This window comes from Felis catus, chromosome C1 (assembly GCF_018350175.1).
Source record: "Felis catus isolate Fca126 chromosome C1, F.catus_Fca126_mat1.0, whole genome shotgun sequence".
In the NCBI taxonomy this organism is placed as follows: Eukaryota; Metazoa; Chordata; class Mammalia; order Carnivora; family Felidae; genus Felis; species Felis catus.
This window is the reverse complement of record NC_058375.1, coordinates 119,038,572-119,063,100: the sequence shown is the minus strand read 5'-3', so window position 1 is coordinate 119,063,100 and position 24,529 is coordinate 119,038,572. Positions and strand designations below refer to the sequence as shown.

The window sequence follows — 24,529 nt, the reverse complement described above, 5'->3', positions numbered from 1 at the left end:
GAGACTCAGCTCGGAAGCTACCACCTCCGGGAAGGCAATCCTCTTATGGGGGCATATTCTCCCCTGGGTCTGACAGCACCTGGAATGACAGCACCTGGAATGTGCTGTGCTGCTCTGTGCTACGCGCCGTGGACAGTGGTGAGGAGGACATATAGTTCCTGCCCTCATGAAGTTCCCCAGTGTCACGGGAGGAAACAAATAGCCGTGGAGAAAACGCATGAGGGGTGTCTTGGGTCGGGTCGGCCTGCGAGCCGCTGACACTTGCAAGGGAGTGCGGGAGCAAGACTGGGCCGAGGGCAGAGTTGCATGAGATGCAGTCACAACAGAGTCCTCAGCCAGCCCTTTGAGCTGGCTCTGCGCGACACGGCCCTTCAGAGTTTTCTCAAATTGAGGCAAGAGGGCTGGACTTCCCCAACTCCCGTCCCGTAGAACGTGGGCTGCTCCCAGCAAGGGCATGGGCTTGAGCAAGGCATCGGCCTCCAGCTGAAGGCGGTTCCCAGAGAAGGCTGAATTCGTTGCACCATTGCTGCCAATACTCACGGCGGCTGGCGAAGCAGGTGCCTCTGTCCAGAAGGCACAGCCCAGCACACCATCCCCTCCAGGGTACCCACGGGATGCCTGAAGAGCGGATGGCCAGTTCTAAGCTGAAGGGCAAAGAAAGAAGACGACAATAGATCTTCCCACTTGGTCTTGAAATACACATTAGGGCTTTGTAAAGTAGCTGTCTTGAGTTCCTTCCACTCCTCCTCATGTAAGGATAACAATAATGGCGAGCGTTTCTTCTGCGTTTATCCCGTGTCAGATCCTATGCCGAGGTTTTCGCTTGCGTAGCTTACTTAATCTTTACAGTACCCTAGGAATTAAGTACTGTTATCATCATCATCTTACCTAAACACAAAGCAAGGCCTAGAGAGGTAAATGGCCTGCCCAAGGTCACACAGCAAGACAGCAAGCCCCACATAGGCAGTGTGTAGGGAGGCTGACCTTAAATCCTGAGGCTCCTGACCTTGGCTCCTGACCTCCTGCTTCAGCCTGAAAGGAAGCAGAGGGACCACACCTGGTGGAATGGGACCAAGGAGACAGAAGGCCAGAGGGCTTTCTCCTGAACATCCACCCTGGGAGAGGCCCTCCCCAAACATGACAGATACGGATTTCTTATCTATGCTGACAAATGGGGGCCACAGCCAGTTTAATTTGATTTAAAGCAAATAAAAGAATGTGACATTCTCTCACCCCCAGCAAGAAGCAGTCCCTTTCTTCGGGGCTCCTACAGCATGGAGTACCTTTCCCTGACAATGGTTCTTCGCGTGACTCTCCTTCCTCCCTAGGGGACCCTGATCTCCCCTTAAGGGACAGATGGCCATTTTTTTCACCACTTCTGCATCCCACGTACCTGACAAGGGCCCAGCACACTGTGGGCCTTCAGTAAATGGGATCCATTGGAACCAACCTTCTGTGTCAGCACGAAAGACATCGCAGTGTTGCCACTCATTTGCATTTCTGCGTCCCCTCCCCCCGCCCCCTCACCTCATAGATCTCCAGGCACCTAGAACAGTGCCTAACCCAGAGCAGGTGTTGCCTGGAAGAAGGGATGGGTGGATGCAAGGGTGGAGGTATGCATGCGTGGCTGGATGCACGTGTGGCCACGTGGCTTCACGGAGCCCGTGAGCGTGCCTTTCTGGGCCACTGCCATTTCCTGTTGGCTGAGCACCGAGCTTGCCAAAGGGCCAATCAACTTTAAATGCAAGGAAGTGTATGGCCAGAGGAAAGTTCTGCTGTCTCTCCTTCACCCTGACAGCCCTCACCTTAAGGGCTGACAGAGGCCCTCCAGACCAACTCTACCATCAGGAAGGAAAAGCTTCTGACAAAACACTTTGCATTCAGAAAATTAACATTTCTCATGCAGCCAGAGAACTATGAGGTATTTGCCTGGCCAACACTGGACAGTGCCATTCTGGTGGGGTCTGAGGAGCCCAGGCTGGCAAACTCATTCGATCTCCCCTACCTCCCCACCCGTTCCAAATACCCTGGGTTGTGGGACATGTGCTTTCGTCTCATTCTTGTATGTGAGTGCACATCGATACAGCCTCGACTCCAGAGCAATTTGGCCCTATCTAGCAACATTTTTTGAATTATTTTTAGGTGTATTTATTTATTCTGAGAGAGAGAGTGAGCAGGGGAGGGGCAGCGAGAGGGAGAGAGAGAGAAGCCCAAGCACTATCAGAGCAGAGCCTGACGCAGGGCCCGAACCCACCAACCGCAAGATCGTGGCCTGAGCCAAAACCAAGAGGCAGATGCTCAACCCACGGAGCCACCCGGGCGCCCCTCTAGCAACATTCTTAATGCGCATTTGATCCATGCATTCTATTCCTAGGAATTTATACTGCAAATACAGTCACATACATGTACAAAAACAAACCACAAACAGTTTTTAAAAGCTAAGCATGGAAACCATTGGACTTTCCATCAAAAAGGACATAAATAAATAAGGCATATTCTGCAGTCATCACAAAGAGTAAGAATCCTACTGCTCTGATCCGGAACAATCTCCGGGACTCAATGCTAAGAGTGGAAAAGCAAGGTGCAGACCCATGCACGTCGTTGGCTACTGTTTACGACCGTCTTTAGCACCGAGGGAAGACAAGGGACTGCACAATTTGGGGGCCCTCCTGTGATCTTGGGGTCCTCAGTGGTTCGCTGCAGAGTTTGTGGGTAGAGTGAGTGCCTGCCTACTTTGCAGCAGACCCTTTTTTCCTAATGAAGTGTTTTTTGGTCTCGGCCTCTTTGGGATGCTGCAGAGCACCAAGGTCAGAATGCCCACTGAGACGGGCACCGGGCCACCCTCTCCTCTCCAGCACCCCTAGAATGGAAGAGGTCAGCCCTGTAGCCAGGCTGGCATCCCCACGTGGTCCCATGCTGCCTTGTCATGGGCTACGAGCTCTCTGTGGCCTAGACCCTGTCCTACACAGGTGGGTAAGGGGAAGCCAGGAATGCACAAACCAACAGCAGGACGGACCTTGTATCTGGACCACCTTTCCACGTGTCAGGAATGGGCCACTGGGTGAGTCCTGGGGAAGGGTAGCCCCACCTCCTCCAGAAGAGCTTAAAAGCCCTGGATTTTCTCTCCTCCACCTGGGCAGCCAGGCGGCAGCAGGTGCCCTAAGTTCAGGGGGTGGATGTTCCCACCAGGGCTTTAGGTCTAGAACGAATGACGCCTGGAAGCAGGGCAGGGCAGAAGTCCTGCTGCCCGACGTGGCACCACGGCCCCCAGCAGCAGAGGCAACAGGGCCAGTGGCGGCATCTGGTGTCCACCCTGATGACCACGGTGTCCTGTCACATGACCTCAGCTGTCTTCCTGCCGGCCTGTGGTTCCTGCCTTTTTCTCCAGCCTCCCTGGATCCTGTGAGGGCCCATATCTGCTCCAGACGGTCGAGCCCAGGGGCAGCGGAGAACCCCGATGGTCACAGAAGGGGAGGGAGGGAGGAAATGCGATGCGGGCAGATCCCTCTGTGGCATCTGGGGGAATCTAAGGCTATTTTCAACCGCGTTCCCACCGTCCCGAGCAGCCTGGATAGACTACATCATGCCCCTCTCCTGATGCTTGTGTCCCTGGCACATACCCCTGCCCTCACACTCCTCACCTTGTATTGGTTAAACCTCTGCCTCCTTTACTTGCTTGTGGGTGTTTGGAGGGCATTTCATTCTTCCTCTCTCCGGGTCTTAGTTTTCCCATCTTTAAACAAGGCATTAGAGGGGCGCCTGGGTGGCTCAGTCTGCTGAACGTCCGACTTCGGCTACTATTGTGATCTCTCCGTTCGTGAGTTGGAGCCCCACGCCAGGCTCTCTGCCGTCAGTGCAGAGCCCGCTTCAGATCCTCTGTCCCCCTCTCGCTCTGCCCCTCCCACGCTCATGCTCTCTCCCTCAAAAATAAATAAACATTAAAATAAATAAATCAAATAAACAAGAGATTGGATAACATTACCCTCAAGGCTGCTTCCACTGGTCATTTTATGGGTTCATGCATTCAACCAATCAGCTGTCCTGGAAGGCTCTGGGTGGGTTAAAAACTTGAGGAAACTTGGGGTGCCTGGGTGGCTCAGTCAGTTAAGCATCTGGCTCTTGGTTTCAGCTCAGGTCATGATCTCACGGCTCATGAGTTCGAGCCCTGCTTCGGGCTCCGTGCTGACAGTATGGAGCCTGCTTGGGATTTTCTCTCTCCTCTCTCTCTGCCCCTCCCCCACTCATGCTCTCATGCTCTCGCACTCTCTCTCTCTCTCTCTCTCTCTCTCTCTGAAAATAAATAAGTAAACTTAAAAAAAAAAAAAAAACTTGGGGAAATTTAAGCCCCAGAGAGGAAAGATGAGTTGCCCAAGGTTAAACAGAGTCAGAAGTACAGAAGAGGAGGAGTGTTCATGTTACTTTAGGACTCTGGATTCTCTAAGAATTGATGCCCCTTCTGTAAACAGAACCCTCCTCTCTTGCACTTAAGCGTTTGTTTGCAAATCAATACCCATTAACAATTGGGGGGAGATGGGCAAAGACTCCAGCAAGGGACCCAGATCTCCCTGGGCGTGTCCAAAACAGCAGGGAATCACTGTGTGTGTGTGGGGGGGGGGTATGGTAAGTCAGCAGAGGGGCCGGCACTCCCACCCCCGGCCCCATCCAGTCCTCTGGGACCCCTCATGGAGCCCCTCTAGGACCTCATGGTGGATCACTCAACCCCTAGGCCGCCTTCAGAGGCCACTTAACTTCTCTACAGCAAAGTGGGCACAGTTGTTGACTCAGTGAATGAATGCATCTGAATCTTTTCATCTCTAAGTGAGAAGGTGAGATCAGATTAAGACTCCCTGAAGTTCCTTCCAGCTCTGACTGGCATCACCACTGCTAAGTGGCTGTGAAACTGGAAACTGCAGGGTCCTCTGGCCCTTATCAACTGTTTGGAACAATCCTGTCTTTTTCCCCAGCTACATGATGGTGTGCCGGGTGCAGGGCTGGGCCAATGTCTGTGGATTGTGTGGTGGGGGTCTCAGCACTGGCCCACAGGGTCTGTCCCTCGCGGTACCTCTAGTAGCCAGCTCACACCCCCTCGGCCTCCCCTCTCGTGCAAGCCTACCCCCTGCAGGCGTTCACCTCCTCTCCTGTCCCAGGGCCTCTGTGCCACGGTGGCATGAGTCCCCTGGAGAGCCTGCCCTGAAAGCAGCTCAGAGGTGCAGGGCAGTTAGGGGCCGTCAGAGCAGCTCTGGGCCACGACACGGCGGTGGCAGGGCACAAGGAGATAGACTCCCCAGGAGCTTCTGGTAGACAGAGGCCAAGTCAACAACCGTACCCTTGATTTGGCTTTTCCTCCACCCCCTCACTCTGCTCCGTGAGCTCTCCTCCCACGTAAACACAAGCACACACGGCCAGCCCCAGGCTGTGCCCTTCGTGGGACTCCAGGCTGAGACACATGCCCCAGGGATCTGAGCCAGAAGGCAGGAGGGCAGCGGGCAGAGCAGGGAAGAGAAACACTAAGGTGGAAACGACCAAACCAGGATTTCTCTCAGACAGCTGTAGATACAGGCTTTGGTTCATCCGGGGTTTCTCATTCCACAGACGTCTATAACCGGACAATTCTTTGTTGGGGATTGCTGTCCTGCTCACTGAAGCATCTCTGGCCTGAACCCACTAGATGCCAGTGGCACCCTCCCGGCCTCCCAGTCGTGACAATCAAAATGGTGTCCAGCCTTTGCCAAATATTCCCGGGGGCGGGGCGGGGGGGGGAGGGGGAGGGTGAAATTGGGCCAAATGAGAAACACTTGGCTCATCAGAGATAATTCAAGAAACACACCCCAGGGGGCAGTTTGAGGGCTGTTCACTAGGGAGAGTGGTTAACCTTGTGGAATCTGGAATGCCTCAGTCTCCTCATCTATAAAATGGGGGTGATAGTAATGGACTTAGCTCATGGGTTGGCTGTAAGAACTTGATGAGATAATTAATATATGTCAGGACGCACATGACAGAGCCTGGTACATGTAAGGGCTGTTAAGTGTGCCCTTCTATTATGTATCTCTCAAGGCGGAAGGACCCTAGGGCAAGACGGGAGAGTGGGAGCTTCCTTTAGGGGGATCTTGGTTTCTCCATACTGATTTCCCAGCCTAAAGAAAATACATAGGCAGAGTGCGCAAACACTCAGCAAAGAATAATGGCAGGCTAGTCTGTGGGCGACAGCAAGAGGCATGACTGTTCCTGCAAATCCCACTGGAGAGAAGCCACGAAGCCGGAGGCAAGCCGCCCAAACATTCTACAACTAGAGCTTTGGGGGTGTTTAGGGGGTGTTTTCCCGGCCAGTCCGGCAGCCTGCCCCCAGCTCTCACTGGGGCTTATTCAGCTTAGTCTCCGTGTTCTCAGCCCCCAGGACAATCAGAGCCTGCACTCTTTTCTGAGCCCCCAGAAAGCCTGTCCCCAAAAAGTGGTTACAAGGCAGGCTTTCCAGACAGGCACTCGCTGAGGTCCGGGAACACTGGCACATAACTGACGTGTGGGTCTGGGAATAACTCTGGGAATAGCAGAATGGCCCACAGTGCAGTTTCTAGAAAGAAGCTCCTAGATCCCACCTTGTTTCGGGGACCCCTTTCTCTCCAGATCTTCCTCCTCTCCAGCTCGGAGCTCTGAATCGTCACCCTTCCCTACCAGGTTACCTGAAATTCAAAATCCCTGTGATTTCAAATGCAGGACAGTTTATCTCCCAGGAGTCTGGACCCTCTGCCCCTGGGGGGTAGGGTGAAGGATTAGAGGGGAGGTTGTTTTCTCGTCCTTAAAGGTGGTATCCCCAAAGAGCAGACCTCTCCGAGGGAAATTCTGCCTTCTTCCTAGCCCAGGTGGCTCACACAGTGGCCTGACTTAAAAAGTAATGCAATCCTTCTCAGTAGAGAAACGTCCCCATGTCCCAATAGGAAAGAAATGGCACCTGTAAGAGAAGGGCTCTCGGAAGAGCGGGGCGAGCTGATCTGAAGCACAGGCCCTGGCTTCTGGCTTACAGGCGCTTAATTGTGGCTTCCGCATCCCTGCCTTCCAGATGCCCACATGCAAAGGGCTGGAGAAGGCCTAGCAAAAGGGAGGGTAACGGGCGGCTGGGAGACCCATCGTCAGCAGCCAAAGCTTCCAGGAGGGCTCATAGCAACAAGAGGAAGCCTCGAGCCCCTTCCCTCTCCTACCACCCTCCTCCCCAGCCCCGTCCTCCTCTGCCCAGCTCCCCCTGCAGTGCTACTACCCCCACTGGGCCTCTGGTGGCTCATCCCTCCGTGGCTCCGGCCTCCTCAAAACGGGCAGGATTTTATAGACTAGGAAGTCAAGTTGAAGTGGGGGCCATCCCAGAATGTCCAAGCTGCAAAGGCTCATGAACGTTTTCAGTTATGACCTTCTCGGTGCTGGGAGAATGAAATGGGAACAGGGAGATGAGAATGACTACGTCAAAGGCACCCAGGTCCGTAAGGGAGCCCTGGGTCCCTGCGGGGTGCAAAGTATACCTCTGACCCCAGCCGCGCCCTTGAGCGCCTGCTCCAGGGGTGTGTGTGGCTGGGACAACCCTCCATCTGTTTGTCACTTACACGGGCCTGAGTTTACCGATCCCGGAAGACCACGCCCCACCACCCACAGCCACCGGGATGAGCTGACGGCACCACCTCCCGACCCTGCACACGCGGAGGCCCGCCAGCGTTTGCCAATTTCCGTTGACAGCTTTATTGGAGGGTTGAGTCAACAAGCCGTTGCCTTAATGAAACGGAATAGAATTCGATTGAAAATATCAGATGCTACCACATGTCCGAAGGGTAAGTTTTGTCTCTTAACACTTCTGTTTCAGTGGTGGATCTATAATCTATACTTAAGTGTACATGTGCTGGGTCAGGTTGGACCACCCTGGAAAAAGCTGGAGAGCCGTTGCCCTGTAACCGTTTGGCAAATCGGCCACCCAACACAAGCTTTCAAAAACGGGTATTTGCCAACTGAGAGGAGATACCTTGAGCCCGGAAGGACTCGATTCAGGGGCCATCACCACAGCAAGAAAGTTGAGGCCAGATACCCACTCACACCACACTGAGCTCAACTGCCCTTAAAGCACCGTCCACCACATGATGCCATTTCATTTTCACTGCTGAAGGATCAGTGTTCTCGGCTGAGAAATGGGCAGACGGAGGACCTTCCCGGAAGGGTGCCGAAGATGTCAGAGGCAATGAAAGCGGAGAGCCGCGCACAGCGAGTGTTTAACAACAGCAGGATGGCAGCTGGCGGGTGAGGAGGCCCAGTGCCTGCCAGAAAGAACTCCAGGGTCTTCGGGCCCCTCACCCAGGAGATTCTCCTGCCCCCGCTCATGTAGAACCTCTGCCCAGCAGTGTTTAAGACCAGGGTTCCGCCTCAAGAGAGAGCCTTTGGGGACTGACTGGGAAATGTGGGCGTGTCTTCAGAGCACACGCCACGGTGGGACGCCATCAAGGGGAGAGGGCGGAGCCTTGGAGTAGGGTCAACGGTGGCTTCCTAGACCCAAGACTCGCGTGGGGACCATGCAAGAGATGCCCCTCAGGGTCACTGCCTCAAACACACTCTTTTCTCTTTTTTTTTAATGTTTTAAGTTTATTTATTTATTTTTAAGAGAGAGACAGTGGGGGAAGGGACAGAGAGAGAGACAAGGAGAGAGAGAATCCCAAGCAAGCTCTGCACTGTCAGCACGGAGCCCGATGTGGGGCCCAAACTCACAAACCACGAGATCATGACCTGAGCTGCAACCGAGAGTCGGACGCTCAACCCACTGAGCCACACAGGCGCTTTTCAGACACACTCTTGAGGAAGGATGTGCGGGGCCGACTCCGTGCCTTTCTCTTCTCTCCTTTTCCAGAAGGCTCCGCCAGCCTCTGGCCCACCTCTCCGGTCCACATCATGCATTTGAGCACCTGAGGGGGTGCCTCTCTCCAAAGTGCATCACTAAGGCTTGTGGTTAATGTTTCAGCAGCTGCTTGCCTCGCTAATGGTCTGGGAAACCAACCGGGCCTCCACCCCTGTGTAAGTACCCGGGCCTCCCGCACCCCTGCCCTTTATGGGCAGGAAGCCCGGCGCTGCCCAGCGGCCAGCCTCACCACGCTGCCGTCAACCCCCACTTGTCCTCTGCCAAGGACTTGGTCCTCTGCCATGGGGCCTGGAATCGTATTTTACCCATAATTGTACCTGGTCCCTGCATGATAAGCCTGGAGAAGTGAAAAGTTGTGTCTTATTTCAGCTGGAGAGCCAGTCACATTCCGAGGTAAACGCTGCTTGGGAAGAAATGCCAGGGCTCCAAGGTTGATGGGAAAAGGAAACTGGCTTTCTGGCCCTGGAGACTTTCCACTGTCACAAGTGCCATCAGGATGCCCGGCTCCTGCCAGCTTTCGCTAGTCCTTCTGCCAGCACCACAGCGGCCCCCGTGGGGGTTCACTGCGCTGTGCCTGGCCAGGCCCCAGGCCAGAGACCGGGGTGGAGTATGTGGGTCTCTGAGCCCATTGGCCTGTGACCCCCCAAAAAGAGATCACCCTTGCTTTTTAGGCCGCCATCATTATGGGGTAAGTACCTGCCAACACCTACAGAAAGTTTACCTGGCCATACCCACCATCTTTTATTTCAGAGTGTTTCCCAGAAAATTGCCCACAAGGGCTCCCAAGGGAGGCCCCCCCCTATGGCCACATGAGATGGCCATGCCCCAACGTGTGCAGGCTTGATGCCGTCCACGGAAACCACCGATGCCCCCACTTGAGGGGGAACAGGATCCCCGATGGCCCAAAGCTCAACCAGGCCGCCTCTGGGCAAAATGTCTTCCAAAGCTCAGAGTTAACCCAAGTCCCACACCCTGGGCTCACACAGTCCTCAATCTGACCCTGCCACTCCACTCATCATGCCCGTGCCAACGTGGGTTCCCTGGAAGGGAAGGGTGGACCAGGAGGGGGGTGGAGGGGGGGTAGTTGTAGCTCATCAACGGGAAGTTTCAGGCCAGTGCTCTCCAGGCCCAGAGGGAACTTCCTTGCCCAGTTCTGAGGCCCCTCATCGCCCACCCCAGGGGCATCACAGGCCAATAGAACATCCATTCTCCACAGTAAGAAAACCACCCAGGGTGTGGTCTAGGCCTGGACACGGCTGACTTAAGAAAAGAGGAACAAATACCCTGGAAGCCGACACAAACTTCAAGTACCGGCCTTCAAGGTGCGCTGGCGGTCTTGTGTGCAGACCCTTACAGAGCACCTGCCAAGCGCCGAGCAGGAAATGGAGGGGTGGCCCGGGACTAGCATGCTAAGTGGGCCTGGAGCCCACGAACACACACAGCAGGGCCTTTAACTACCAGGGGGCACAGCATTGGAGACGGCAGCGGTGAGGAGAGAGCATGGAGTCAGAATCGGGCAGCCCTGGACTGAATTCTGGTCCCGTCACCTCCAGCTGGGCCAGGGGGAAATCCACCACGTTATCCAAACCTCGCTGTCCTTTCCTACAGAATGAGGACACTGGCTCAAACCAGACCATCTGTGCCTGGCATCTTCCAGTCTGGTGTCCCCTCAGCACCCCTGGTGCCTTTCCTGCACAGTGGGGCCTAGGCACGTGGGGAAGAGGGGGGGTGCAGTTCATAGTTGCTGGTCTCCTGTCTAAGCCTGTTGAAAAGAGGGACCATGCAGAGCAGAGGGAAGGTGGTGGGCCTCTCCCTGTGAAGTCCTGGGAGGCCTTAGGCAAAGTCAAAAGTGACAGGAGCACCCCATCCCCCGCCAGCCAGCCGCCATCCCAGGGGCACCCAGCCTAAGGCCAGCTGTATTTGCATACTATTTGCATAAATTTGCATAAAGGCCATAATTGGGTGTCTTCTAGCCAATTATTCACTCCGGCATCTCTGCACTCCAGGAAAGGGTCCTAGCAGAGATGTGGCCCTGTGGGGCTTTGTGTCAAAAGGGCACCGAGAGCCCCAGCCCCATTCCACCCCTACCTCCCCAGCCCCTGCGCAAAACATCTCCCTTGGGCCCGCACTTCCCCTCCCCCATCACCTGCCGCCCCTGAATCCTTTGGGGGCTACTGTCTACTGTCCAGTTTCCTGGGGAAGGCAGGCTTACACCTCCACACCTCCCCTCTCTTCAGCAGCCCTAATTTAACCAGACGAGTATCTTCGATGTGGAGGACATGTTTGAGATGTCTGATGCAGGGGTGGCCAACCTGATCCCACCTGTAGACGGGTAGGCGGGACCCTGGGTTGTGGGGCCTGGAGTCCCTGCCTTGACCAAGGTCCACACCCCCCCCCCACAAAAACAGAGCCCTCAGGCTCCTCAGGGCATTTGCAACCCCCTTCATTTTACACCTGGGGGAACGGAGGCCCAAGGAGGGGAAAGGTCTTGGCCAAGGTCACAGTGGCTGCAGCAGAGCTGGCACCAGAACCCGGAGGACCTGACACCCCCGTGGACTCAGCAGAGGTCAAGAACCTGCCCAGGAGGCTGCAGGCCTCACAAAGCAACTTCCAGAATCAGAGCAGCCAGATGGGCCTGGCGCAGAAATGGGGAGACAGGGGTCCTACCCTCCCTTCCACCCTGGGGAATGAGGGTTTCTGGAACCTCAGGGAAGACCGTGACCCTGAATGGGAGCGTGGAAGGGAGACTGGGCCTTGCAGCCACCCAGTCGGGCCCTCCAGCCAGGGCTGGGCCAAGGGACAGGGTGAACCTAGGGTCCTACCACTCTCTTTCCACGCCCTCCCCTCCGCTTCTAGATAAGGGGTATGTGGGGCCTGCACTCTGCAGTCCCACCCGTGGCCCAGGCCCAGGGGATGGATTGCGGAGGGGGACCAGGAGCCAAGGGAATCTAGGTGAAGGGAGGAATGGAATTAACATGAGTTCCAGGCTTCATTTTGCCACCTGTACTTAGTTTACTGCTCTAGCTTCATCATCCCCATTCACAGACATGTTCAGCTGGCAGGAGTAGGAGGCCCAGCAAGGGGAGATTCAGCGGTCAGCTCCAAGGTGGAGCGTGGCCAAGGCTCCCGACTCCCAGACTAGGGCGCCAGGGCACCCTCTGACCTCTGGGAAGGAGATGGGGGTGGGGGGTGCTGAGCATACACTGCCTGCGGGTTCCTTACCATGAGGTCAGGGTGCTGGGGAAAACAAAGGCAAGAAAAATGCCGTTTAAATTCAATCCCTTACAGCTTATAGCCCACTGATAGATCCCGGACACCTGCCCCACGCAGGTGAGATCCCTCCAGGAGTTTGTGGCTGCCTTAATGCCTTGGTGTTTACGCGTCATTAAAAACTAAAAGCAACCTTATCTTGACAATAGCTAAATCTTCAGGGTCCTCGAAGACTCTGCTTTCCAGCCCACGGAAATTCTTTAGAAACTAACTTTATCTCTCTCCTCCCTCCCTCCACAAACTTAAAAGTATACGGTCACTCCTCACAACCCCAGGGCAGCTCTTTCCGCCCACAGGTCCTGGGACTGTGCTTGAATACAGCCATCTTTTTGCACCAAAAAACGTCTTAAGAATTTTCTGAGCTGTTTGCTCACGAACCCCACTTCAAATTTCATCGTTTTGGTGCCCTTGCATGGGGTTTCAAGGCTTTTTTTTTTTTAATTTTTTTTTCAACGTTTATTTATTTTTGGGACAGAGAGAGACAGAGCATGAACGGGGGAGGGGCAGAGAGAGAGGGAGACACAGAATCGGAAACAGGCTCCAGGCTCTGAGCCATCAGCCCAGAGCCCGACGCGGGGCTCGAACTCACAGACCGCGAAATCGTGACCTGACTGAAGTCGGACGCTTAACCGACTGCGCCACCCAGGCACCCCGGGGTTTCAAGGCTTTTCGTCGGGACTCTGAGCCTCCGTGCAAACCTGGTGAGTAATTACTCTTCCTTTACTTTCCAGGGGCTTTTCGGGGAGTGTGGTCTTACTGGAACACTTTCCTTTCGAGTGCTCAGGCTGCCCTTCTCTGGCCCGGAGCTCCTAGATCTATGGGGAGGAGAAAGCCTGTCTTTTGGCTGGAAGTTAGTACCCTGGTCGGAATGGTAATAAGACCCAGAAACTTGAGGCTCTCTCTTTGTTCCTATTCTTATACAGAGTTGTTCTTTTTCTTTTTGGGGCACGGGACAGCCACGTAAGTCACCAGGATGGCTACCAATCTTGAAGACGCCCGTGTGAGGTGGTCTAATGTGATCCCCTCCACATCTCTGGTCTAGCCGCTTCTGGCCACAAGACCTCCACGGGGAGCCAGGCTAAAACCAGTACCCAGTTGAATTAAATTCAACCAGGACTGTTTCCTAGGGAAGTTGGCTGTGAAAGACTACATGTGTTAGAATGTCGCTTAGACCATGATGGATTCTTTTTTTTTTTTATTTTTTTTAACTATTCTTTTCTATTTTTTTAAATTTACATCCAAATTAGCATATAGTGCAACAATGATTTCAGGAGTAGATTCCTTAGTGCCCCTTCCCCATTTAGCCCATCCCCCCTCCCACAACCCCTCCTGTAACCCTCAGTTTGTTCTCCATATTTATGAGTCTCTTCTGTTTTGTCCCCCTCCCTGTTTTTATATTATTTTTGTTTCCCTTGCCTTATGTTCATGTTTTGTCTCTTAAAGTCCTCATGTGAGTGAAGTTATATGATTTTTGTCTTTCTCTGACTAATTTCATTCAGCATAATACCCTCCAGTTCCATCCACGTAGTTGCAAATGGCAAGATTTCATTCTTTTTGATTGCCGAGTAATACTCCATTGTATATATATACCATATCTTCTTTTCCATTCATCCATTGATGGACGTTTGGGCTCTTTCCATGCTTTGGCTATTGTTGATAGTGCTGCTATAAACATGGGGGTGCATGTGTCCTTTCAAAACAGCACACCTGTATCCCATGGATAAATGCCTAGTAGTGCAATTGCTGGGTCGTAGGTTAGTTCTGCTTTTAGTTTTTTGAGGAACCTCCATACTGTTTTCCAGAGTGGCTGCACACCCTTGCATTCCCATTTTTTAATTTTTTTTAAATGTTTATTTATTTTTGAAGGAGAGAAAGCATGAGTGGGGAAGGGACAGAGAGAGAGAGAGACAGAATCCGAAGCAGGCTCCAGGCTCCAAGCAATCAGCACAGAGCCCGATGCGGGGCTTGAACTCACAAGCTGTGAGATCATGACCTGAGCCGGCCAAAGTCAGACGCTTAACCGACTGAGCCACCCAGGCACCCGACCGTGATGGATTTCTATCTTTACTGTTTTTCATTAGTGTCCCCTACTGACTACTGCCATTACAAAATTGGATAATTTCCCCCCTTGTAAAACTTTTGTAGTGTTTTCCATGGGTTAATAAAGGCACTGCACAGCCTTCAAGGCAAGGCAAGGTGCAGTTTTTCAGTCCATATGCCAGCATCCATTTTATAGTCCATAATGCAATGGGAAGTGGGGAGGGGGGGAACGCTAGCATCCCTCCTCCAAGGACCCTTTATAGCTGGCGGTGATCATAGTGATTTTGCTTGAGGTGGGTGGCATAGTGATTTCCAGAGGTGGGTCACTTTGACACCAGGAACCTCTGACATATCCTGTGTTGGAATGCCGCCTGCGAGTCGGGTGGGTGGGTGGGGGGGATTTTTGGTAATGGACCTTCTCTACTTTTCTAGGAACACAGGATCTTCTTGGGATGCCTTTCAGTCCACTGGACTAAATTCAGATTGCAAGATCTAAGAAAGAAAAAACTGACCTTCTTTTGTAATACTTCCTGGCCTCAATATTCCTTAGGAGATGAGGAAAAATGGTGCACATCAGCTCCTTCTCCTCCCCGCCTCGCTGTCAAGAAGCTAAGAGCACTCCCTTCAGATCTCCCCACCGGTGCCCCAGGTAAAAAATTGACAAAGATGAACAAATTGCTTGACTTGTAAGTGGACACCAGTAGAACCTATTTGGTATTTAAGTTGGTAATTGGTCATTTAAGTTTAGGGCACCTGGGTGGCTCAGTTGGTTGAGCGTCTGGCTGTTCAGCTCAGGTCGTGATCTCAGGGTCATGGGATAGAGCCCCTCGTCAGGTTCTGAGCTGAGCATGGAACCTACTTAAGATTCTTTGTCTCCCTCTCTCTCTCTCTGTCCCTCTCCCCTGCTTGCACACTCTCTGTCTTAAAAAAAAATAATAAAGTAATTTAAGTTTGTTGGTTTAATTGAGATAGACATGTCTTTAGAGTTATCAGCATTAGCTATGAAACTTTTTCTACCTACGTTTACTGAAGATCAAATAAGCTTGTATTGTATTGTCTTTTCCAATTCGTTCACAAAAAAAGATGGCAGAAAGATGATGGTTACTTTGATCTGTCTCAAAGTTTTCTTTCTTTTTTTTTAAGTTTATTTATTTTGAGAGAGAGTGAGGTAAGGGCAGAGAGAGGAGAGAGAGAATCCCAAGCATGCTCCACACTGTCAGTGCAGAGTCTGATACAGGGCTTGAACTCACAAATCCTGATGTCATGACCTGAGCTAAAATCAAGAGTTGGATGCTTAACTGACTGAGCCAGCCAGGTGTCCCATGTCTGTCTCAAAGTTGTCATGGATAATTAAGATAGTTTTCAAAGTCTTTGGTAACCTGAAACTTTAAAGTTTTATTTGGATGATAAATTGGAATTAAATTCACTGGACATCTAGATCTTTTCCAAACAGGATAAAATGCTAAAGCATTGATTACTGAATGTAGGCTTGTGTTTTTGATTTATTGCAGAGGAACTAAAAATACTTCATTCTGTTGGAAAACATGCTTTGTGCTTAATTAATTCATAAATTTGCAATCTCAAAAACTCAAGTATAACAGTTTACGATTGGTTACTGCTTAGTTTTCGCTGGAGACTAAAGATTTCTAAGAGTTAAAATTCTGCAAAGTGTAGTTAAGACGGCTGAAAATAAGGGAAGCCACTCTATAGGTAGAAAAGTAGATATGTAAAAATGATATAAGAAAAATACATTTTTGTTAAAGGTAAAAGAAAGTAAATTTGTCCTAAATGACACTGGTCGTTGAGAAAGAAATGGCTTGGGACAAAACCTGAATGCAAAGGAAAATTGTAGAAGATTTGTGAAGGGGAATCTTCGGGAAGAAATCGTTATGTATGATCAGGACAGGCTAAGGTTGAAATAAATGGATTTTAAAAGTATACTGGTCAAAGATTGAAATTCTCCTTTTCTTTCTGTTCAAAGCAAAGTTTTCTTAAAGTGTTGGTTTGCACTTGATAAGAAAATGTAAACAAAGTTTGTTTTCTCTTTTCTTTGTCTGCCTGGAAAGCCAAAGCTCGTGTTGTGTCTTTATCAAGGCTTTGATAACTTAGTTAAAACCTCTCAATTTTAAAGGAGCTAAGTTTTGCTTACAACTACCTAACCCTACCTATTTGCCCTTAAAATCTTATTGCCACCTTGGTTAAGTAAATAATTAAGTTTTAAGTTTTATAATGATCTGTAATCTTATCTAGGCATGTGCCTTCTGAGGTTTTTAACAAGCTTCCCAGGATTTAAGTTGTAAAGGAAGTCTTTTTGACCAATTAGGCTTTATTGGATACGTTAAGTTATCTAGAAAGCATTGTCAAACAAATAATGGTAAGCCTCAGGTTGTGTTGCCTGGGTAAATGCTATACCTGTTCGAATATATTTATGTATATTTCCTGAAGTTTCAATATGCTTTGATAATAAGGTCACCACTTGATATTCTGTTTAAAAAAATTTTTTTTTCTGATGTTTATTTATTTTTGGGAGAGAGAAAGAGAGAGAGAAGGGGAGGGGCAGAGAGAGAGACACAGAATCTGAAGCAGGCTCCAGGCTCTGAGCAGTCAGCACAAAGCCCGATGGTCGAACTCACGAACTGTGAGATCACTACCTGAGCCAAAGTTGGGCATTTAACCAACTGAGCCACCTAGGTGCCCCAGTCACCACTTGATCTTCTGATTATTGAAGTGTTCTGTGTCACAGAAATAACTGAATTTCTTTGTCAATTGAGTAATAGTCTTTTGTTATTTACAAAACAAGTTTCACCTTCAAGGAGATTCATAAAAAGGATTTTTTTTTAACAAACACAGGTTTTTGATATCTTTAAAATCGTAAAACTGAAACAGGCGGAAGTTTCCAGAACTAACAGAAAAGGCTACATTCAAACCAAACAAGAATCAGAAATGTGGGACTAAATAAACTGGAAAAGATGATTATAATTTTGTGACTCTTGTTTGAAACATTGCTGGCTTTGTAACATTTGCTCTTCCAGATTAAGGAAATTTCCCCTTAAAATACATATGACTTACACAAATGTTATAAAATATTCCCTTGTGAACAATTTGAAGCATTTAACGATTTTCTCTGCCTACACCCTCTGAAATTCAAACCGTCTCAGCAAATATTTTTCCTTTCATGGCAGTGATCATCATTTACATAAGTTCAGTGAGCACCTGTTCTCCTTGTAACAGGACACCATTGGAAACATTGGTTACTCTGCCAAGGCTTTGACTGGAATGTCATATTTGAGAGTCATGCATAGAGTCAGATATGACCAGACAGCTTTAAGGAACTAAGGTTGACTTTCTGAAACGTGGAGCCATAAAGCCCCTTGGAACTATTGGCCAGATACCTTGCTTACAGAGTTTCCAGCAGCCTCCCCAGGTGATTAAAGAAGGTCACTTCCTGGCAGGTGCAGGAACCTCAGGATGCCTTGGAGACCTCGTGAAGAAGAATTCACCCAAATCTACAAGTATTGCAGGCATGCCTAATGGCGAGCACTTGGCTTGGCCTCTGGCCTAGAGAGCCTACTACAAATTCAATCGAATTTCCTTATAAAAAGTTCCAGCAAAGCAAATTGTAAAAGATTATATAACCAATCGCTATTCTTGCTGAGCTGATGTAAATAATTAGGCCAAGTTCTCTAAAACTGGACCTGTTTTACAAACCAATTAGTCTTGGTTTGGCAATCTCTGAAAATAAGGGTAATCCTGGAGGGAAAACAAATTATGTTTCAATAACACATCTTTGCGGATGTTAAATTCTAGTCCTGATTGTCTTTAAATGTTTGTTCCTTGCCTAAACTAGACAACTTGGGGTAAACCTCAGAGAAATTGTCGCAAAACTCATATATAGACAACCTTTGTGACTGTTGCTCTCTGGACCATCCAGAAGGATCACCACAGACATTTGAATTACAAACCAGAAAAACCCATCTGATTCCCGCTACCTGTTCCCGCTCTATCTGAGGATGCTTCAAGCCTGACATCTAGAAATCTCACTGGCAGAACTTGAGACCCAGACACTCAGTTTATAATTTGCTCTAACCATTAACCTATATGGTTTTGTTTCCATAAAAGTGCCTCTTATTAATTACCTGAAAAAAAACAACACCACAATAGTGACTATATGATGGTTAACACCACCTACTACATAATCAAGGTCCTTCAATGACTCTCAAAATAACTTATTATTGAACACTGAAGTAACGCAAAAGCATCAAACAGTTCTACAAAATGAAATGCCATTAGATGTTTTAACCGCTTCACAAGGTGGAACCTGTGCTCTCATAAAAACAAAATGCTGTGTATACATTCCAGATGACCACGAAAATATTTCTGAGTTTCTAACTGACAAATGCTCACATTGGCACTTTAAAAAGATCCCTCTCTTTCTGTTAATAATTGGTTAAACTCCTGGACTAAAGAAAGATTTTTGTCAACTATCAAAGCACTCTTCCCAACAAACAAGAGTCCAGGGCCATATTCTACCAAACTTTTAAAGAAAAATTAATACCTATTCTTTTGAAGCTTTTCCAAAAATAGAAATAGAAGGAAAACTTCCAAACTCATTTTACGAGACCAGCAGTATCTTGATTCCAAAACCAGACAAAGAGGCCAAAAGGAGAACCATAGACTAATTTCCCTGGTGAAGATAGGTGCAAAAATTCTCAAGATACTAGCCAACCAAATCCAACAATACATGAAAATAATTATTCACCGCGATCAAGTGGGACTTATTCCGGGGCGGCAGGGCTGGCTCAATATCCACACATCAATCGACATGATGCATCACATAAATAAAAGAAAGGATAAGAACCACATGATCCTCTCAATAGATGCAGAAAAGACATTTGACAAAATACAGCATCCTTTCTTGATAAAAACCCTCAAGAAAGTAGGGATGGATGGAACATAAGCAAGATCATAAAGGCCAGATACAAAAGACCTACCGCTAATATCATCCTCAATGGGGAAGAACTGAGAGCTTTTCCCCTGAGGTCAGGCATACGACAGGGATGTCCACTCTCACCACTGTTGTTCAACATGGTGTTGGAAGTCTTAGCCTCAGCAATCAGACACCACAAAGAAATAAAAGGCATCCAAATTGGCAAGGAAGAAGTCAAACTTTCACTCTTCACGGATGACATGATACTCTAAGTGGAAAACCCAAAAGACTCCACCCCAAAACTGGTAGAACTGATACATGAATTCAGCAAAGTCACAGGACATAAAATTAATGTACAGAAATCAGTTGCATTTCTATACACCAAATATGAAGCAGCAGAAAGAGAAATCAAGGAATCGGTCCCATTTACAATTGCACCAAAACCGTAAAATACCTAGGAATAAACCTAACCAAAGAGGTAAAAGATCTGTACTCTGAAAACTGTAGAAAGCTTATGAATGAAATTGAAGAAGACACAAAGAAATGAAAAAGACCTTCCACGCTCATGAATTGGAAGCACAAATATTGTTAAAATTTGACACTACCCAAAGCAATCTACATATTTGATGCCATCCTATCATGGAGCTAGAACAAACAACCCTAAAATTTGTATGGAACCAGAAAAGACCCCGGATAGCCAAAGCAATGTTGAAAAAGAAAGTCAAAGCGGGAGGCATCACAATCCCAGACTTTAGCCTCTACTACAAAGCTGTAATCATCAAGACAGTATGGTACTGGTGCAAAAGCAGACACGTAAACCAATGGAATAGAATAGAGAACCCAGAATCGGGCCCACAAATGTATGGCCAACTAATCTTTGACAAAGCAGGAAAGAGTATCCGATGGAAAAAAGATAGTCTCTTTAGCAAATGGTGCTGGGAGAACTGGACAGCAACATGCAGAAGAATGAAACTGAACCACTTTCTTACACCATACACAAAAATAAACTCACAATGGATGAAAGACCTATATGTGAGACAGGAAACCATCAAAATCCTAAAGGAGAAAACAGGCAACAACTTCTTTGACCTCAGCCACAGCAACTTCTTACTAGACGTGTCTCCAGAAGCAAGGGAAATAAAAGCAAAAATGAACTATTGGGACTTCATGAAGATGAAAAGCTTCTGCACAGCAAAGGAAAAAAAATCAACAAGGCTAAAAAGCAGCCAACGGGATGGAAGAAGATATTTGCAAATGACATATCAGATAAAGTGTTAGTATCCAAAGCCTATAAAGAACTTATCAAACTCAACACCTAAAAAACAAATAATCCAGTGAAGAAATGGGCAAAAGACATGAATAGACACTTTTCCAAAAAAGACATCCAGATAGCTAACAGACACATGAGAAGATACTCAACATCACTCATCATCAGGGAAATACAAGTCAAAACCACAGTGAGATACCACCTCACACCTGTCAGAATGGCTAAAATTAATAACTTAGGAAACAACAGATGTTGGCAAGGATGTGGAGAAAGGGGAAAACACTTTTGCACTGTTGGTGGGAATGCAAACTGGTACTCCCACTCTGGAAAACATTATGGAGGTTCACCAAAAAATTAAAAATATGGGCACCTGGGTATTTCAGTTGGTTGAGTGACTTTGGCTCAGGTCATGATCTTGTGGTTCATGAGTTCGAGGCCCGCATCGGGCTCCGTGTTGACAGCTCAGAGCCTGAAAGCTGCTGTGGATTCTGTGTTTCCCTCTCTCTCTGCCCCCCCCCCCCACTCATGCACGCACTCTTTCTCTCTCTCTCAAAAATAAATAAACATTACAAAAGTTTTTTTAAAAATTAAAAATAGAGTTGTTCTACAACTCAGCAATTGCACTACTTAGGTAATTATCCAAAGGATACAAAAATGCTGATTCAAAGGGACACATGCAGGGGCGCCTGGGTGGCTCAGTTGGTTGGGCGTCCAACTTCGGCTCAGGTCATGAACTCATGGTCCGTGGGTTCGAGCCCCACGTCGGGCTCTGTGCTGACAGCTCAGAGCCTGGAGCCTACTTCAGATTCTGTGTCTCCCTCTCTCCCTCTGACCCTCCCCTGTTCATGCTCTGTCTCTCTCTGTCTCAAAAATAAATAAACATTAAAAAAGAAAAAAAAGGGGCACATGCATCCCAATGTTTATAGCTGCACCATTGACAATAGCCAAATTATGGAAAGAGCCCAAATGTCCATCAACAGATGAATGAATAAAGAAAATGTGGTGTGTGTATATATATATATATATATATACACATATATATATATACATAGTATACTATGTATATACTATGTATACTATGTATATAGTATAGTATACTATGTATATACTATGTATATATGTATATATATGTGTATGTATATATATATACACATACTATGTATATATATGTGTATATATATGTGTGTGTGTATATATATATACACATACTATGTATATATGTGTGTGTATATATATATACACATACTATGTATATATGTGTGTGTATATATATATACATATACACACACACACATAGTATGGAGTATTACTCAGTGATCACAAAGAATGAAATCTTGCCATTTGCAACAATGTGGAACTACAACGTATTATACTAAGCGAAGTAAGTCAGAGAGATAAATATCATATCTCATTCATGTGAAATTTAAGAAGCAAAACAGATGAACAAGGGAAGGAAAAATAAGATAAAAACAGAGAGGGAGGCAAACCATAAGAGACTCTTAAATCCAGAAAACACACAGAGAGTTGTTGGAGGGGTGTTGGGTGGGGGGATGGGCATTATGGAAGGCACTAGTTATGATGGGCACTGGGGTTGATATGTAAGTGATGAATCACTCAATTCTATTACACTCTATGTTAACTAACTTGGATTTCAATAAAATTTTTTAAGAGAGGATTCTTATTTGGGCTTCTTTTTGTTATTTTAATCATGTTTTGCTGTTTTCTTCCATGTCTCTCCACCTGGTGCCAAGACTCCTTCACTGCAAGGCAAGAAGTTCTACTCAAGAAAACTCCCATATGCTAGCAACTCTAGATACAGCTGCCTTAGCCTTTCCTAACTCCTAGTAAATTCTCAACTGACCAACCTTGACCGGTAGGTAGGGACATCTCTATGCCCCTGTTCAGCAGACAAAGCCAAGAAGGTGAGACGTTCCACCTTCAAAAACCTTTAAAGATTTAAGGGTCAAAGTTGTTGGGGGGGTGGGGTGGAGGGGGGGTGGCAGGGAATGATGAGGGAAACAAAGGCAAGAAAAATGTAGTTTAAATAAATCCCTTACGGCCTTCAGCCCACTGATAGATCCCAGACACCTGCAGCTCCTGACATCCCTCCGGGAGTCTGTGGCTGCTTCAATGCCTTAAAGTTTACATGTCGTTAAAAACTAAAAGCAACCTTATCTTGACAATAGCTTAATCCTCACGGTCCTCAAAGACCCTGCTTTCAGCATACAGAAAGTCTTCAGAAACTAATTTTATCTCTCTCCCCACCTCCACAAACTTCAAAGTACACAATCAGTCAGTCCTCACAACCCCAGGGTAGCTCTTTCTGCCCCTGGGTCCTGTCCTCCCCTGCTTTGAATGAAATCATCTTTTTGCCCCCCAAAACGTCTCAAGAACTCTTTCTTAGCCCTTTGCTCACCGACCCCATTTCAAATTTCCTCAAGAGGAGAAAGAGTTCCCTGAGCGCTTTTCACAGGACACAGGACAAGGAAGGAGACTTTACCAAGGCAGAAGTGGGGGGCCTGACAGGAAGCACGTTTCTTATGGAACTGGCTTTTTCAGTGTCTGTCTTCCTCTCCCCGGACACCATTTCTTCTCCTCTCAGGTTGGGTGACTGTGTTTTAACGAGCCCTCCTAAGTGCCAGGCATTTCTCTGGTAATTTCTCAATTCTCACACCACGTGAGGGGGTATATTCTCCCAGATTACAGCTGAGGGGATCAAGGTTCAGTGGGGAGACCACTCTTGAACCCAAGTCAGTGGGTTTTCTTCCCCTACAGATGCTTCCAGAGACCAAGCCCGGCCCCCCTCCTCCTCCCAGGAGACCCCGGGCCTGGCTGACTGTGGCTCCTGGCCCTTGGCACAAACAGCAGTTCTGGGGCCATTATCCCCCTTATCTTTTCCTGCAGGGCCCTTGCCTTTCGCATGCTGTCAAAGACCAGCAAACGTCTGAAGGTGGTTCTGATGACACATTTGCACACGGGTGGGTCAGTGAAACCGCACTGTCCCCCCCCCCCCCCCCGCACTGGCACCCCGCCAGCCAGAAGCAGCCTTCACAGACCCGCTTGAGGCTATGCGCATCCCCAGTGGACAGACTCATGGAGCTGCCACCCCTGTGGAGCCTGGGGACAGCTTGATGGAATGTCACCCAGGCAGGGCAGGCAGGCACCGTGAGGGGTGTCTGGGAGAGAGCCCCCCTCCGTGGCTCACCTCCCCTCTGGTCACACTGTATGGACTGCCCCTGCTCTGCCCTTGCACCACGCCGGGCCCAGTCCTTGGCACTAACGGGGGTCACCGAAGACGTGCTGGCCATGGCCCACAGGAGCCTTCCACTTAGCGGGGCAAAGGTAGTGGAAAGATGCGGGAGCCAGGGAGACCTGGTTCGGATCCCAGCTCTGCCACTTCTTCTGGGCATGAGGTCACTTTCCTCATCTGAAAAATGGGGCTGATCCCATTCGGGGATGCGGGGGCCAGGGAGGCTTACATGAAGTGATTTCAACCTGCTACAGCTCTGGCCTCAAGGTGGGACCTCAGCACATGTCACTTCCCTTCCCTTCCCTTTCCTTGAGAGCCAAGACCCAGGCACCAGAACTGAGCAGGTTCAAACACATCCCCAGGTGGGGGAAGGGCTTATCTCCGCCACTGACCACAGTGTGTTTGTAGATGAGCCCAAGGTCAGTGACCCCGCCTCTGCCCTGCAGAGCTGCTGCCACACTCCAGTCCTTGAACAGCCTCACCTGACTCTCTCCTCCGCCCACACACCCCCTCCCCGCCCCACCCCTCGCAGTGAGCGAGCTGAGTGCAGATACCCCACCTGGGGACCCAGCGGCAGAGGGAGCAACACATGGAGAGATGGCTACTGAGGCCTCTGCTGAACGGCGTCCCCCCGCCCCAGCCTGCAGGGAGGCCCCTGGCACGAAGGACAGTACCTTGCACTCCCAATCAGGTGAGACGTGTGCATGGGCACAGAGGTAGCAGGAAGGGGCATGGTGTGAGCCCCCTGTCATGATTTCCCCGGCTGTGACCCCTAGCTGGGTGGGTTTTCTTTCCTCCGTAACACCCAGCTGATGTTCGAAGGCACGTCCTTCTCCCTACTCCTCTGTTCTCTCCTCAAAATTCTAGTAGAGGACGGGCCACGACCCTGCTTTTGCC

The 24,529-nt window shown here is 49.0% G+C and overlaps 1 protein-coding gene and 1 long non-coding RNA gene across 2 annotated transcripts in view; both read left to right on the top strand.

Annotated features, from left to right (window-relative positions):
* The first annotated feature begins 7,814 nt into the window (after positions 1–7,814).
* Positions 7,815–24,147, top strand: LOC109503139. The gene is made up of 3 exons (XR_006583101.1): positions 7,815–9,566; positions 14,621–14,837; positions 22,134–24,147. It is a non-coding gene; the product is annotated as an uncharacterized LOC109503139 (long non-coding RNA).
* Positions 24,148–24,172: 25 nt separating this feature from the next.
* STEAP3 (STEAP3 metalloreductase) overlaps positions 24,173–24,529 on the top strand; it is a 57,039-nt gene continuing 56,682 nt past the window's right edge. The window contains exon 1 of the mRNA XM_019837996.3: positions 24,173–24,323. Within this exon, the coding sequence (XP_019693555.2) occupies positions 24,230–24,323 (94 nt within the window). The 5' untranslated portion in view covers positions 24,173–24,229. The remainder of the gene's footprint in view (positions 24,324–24,529) is intronic.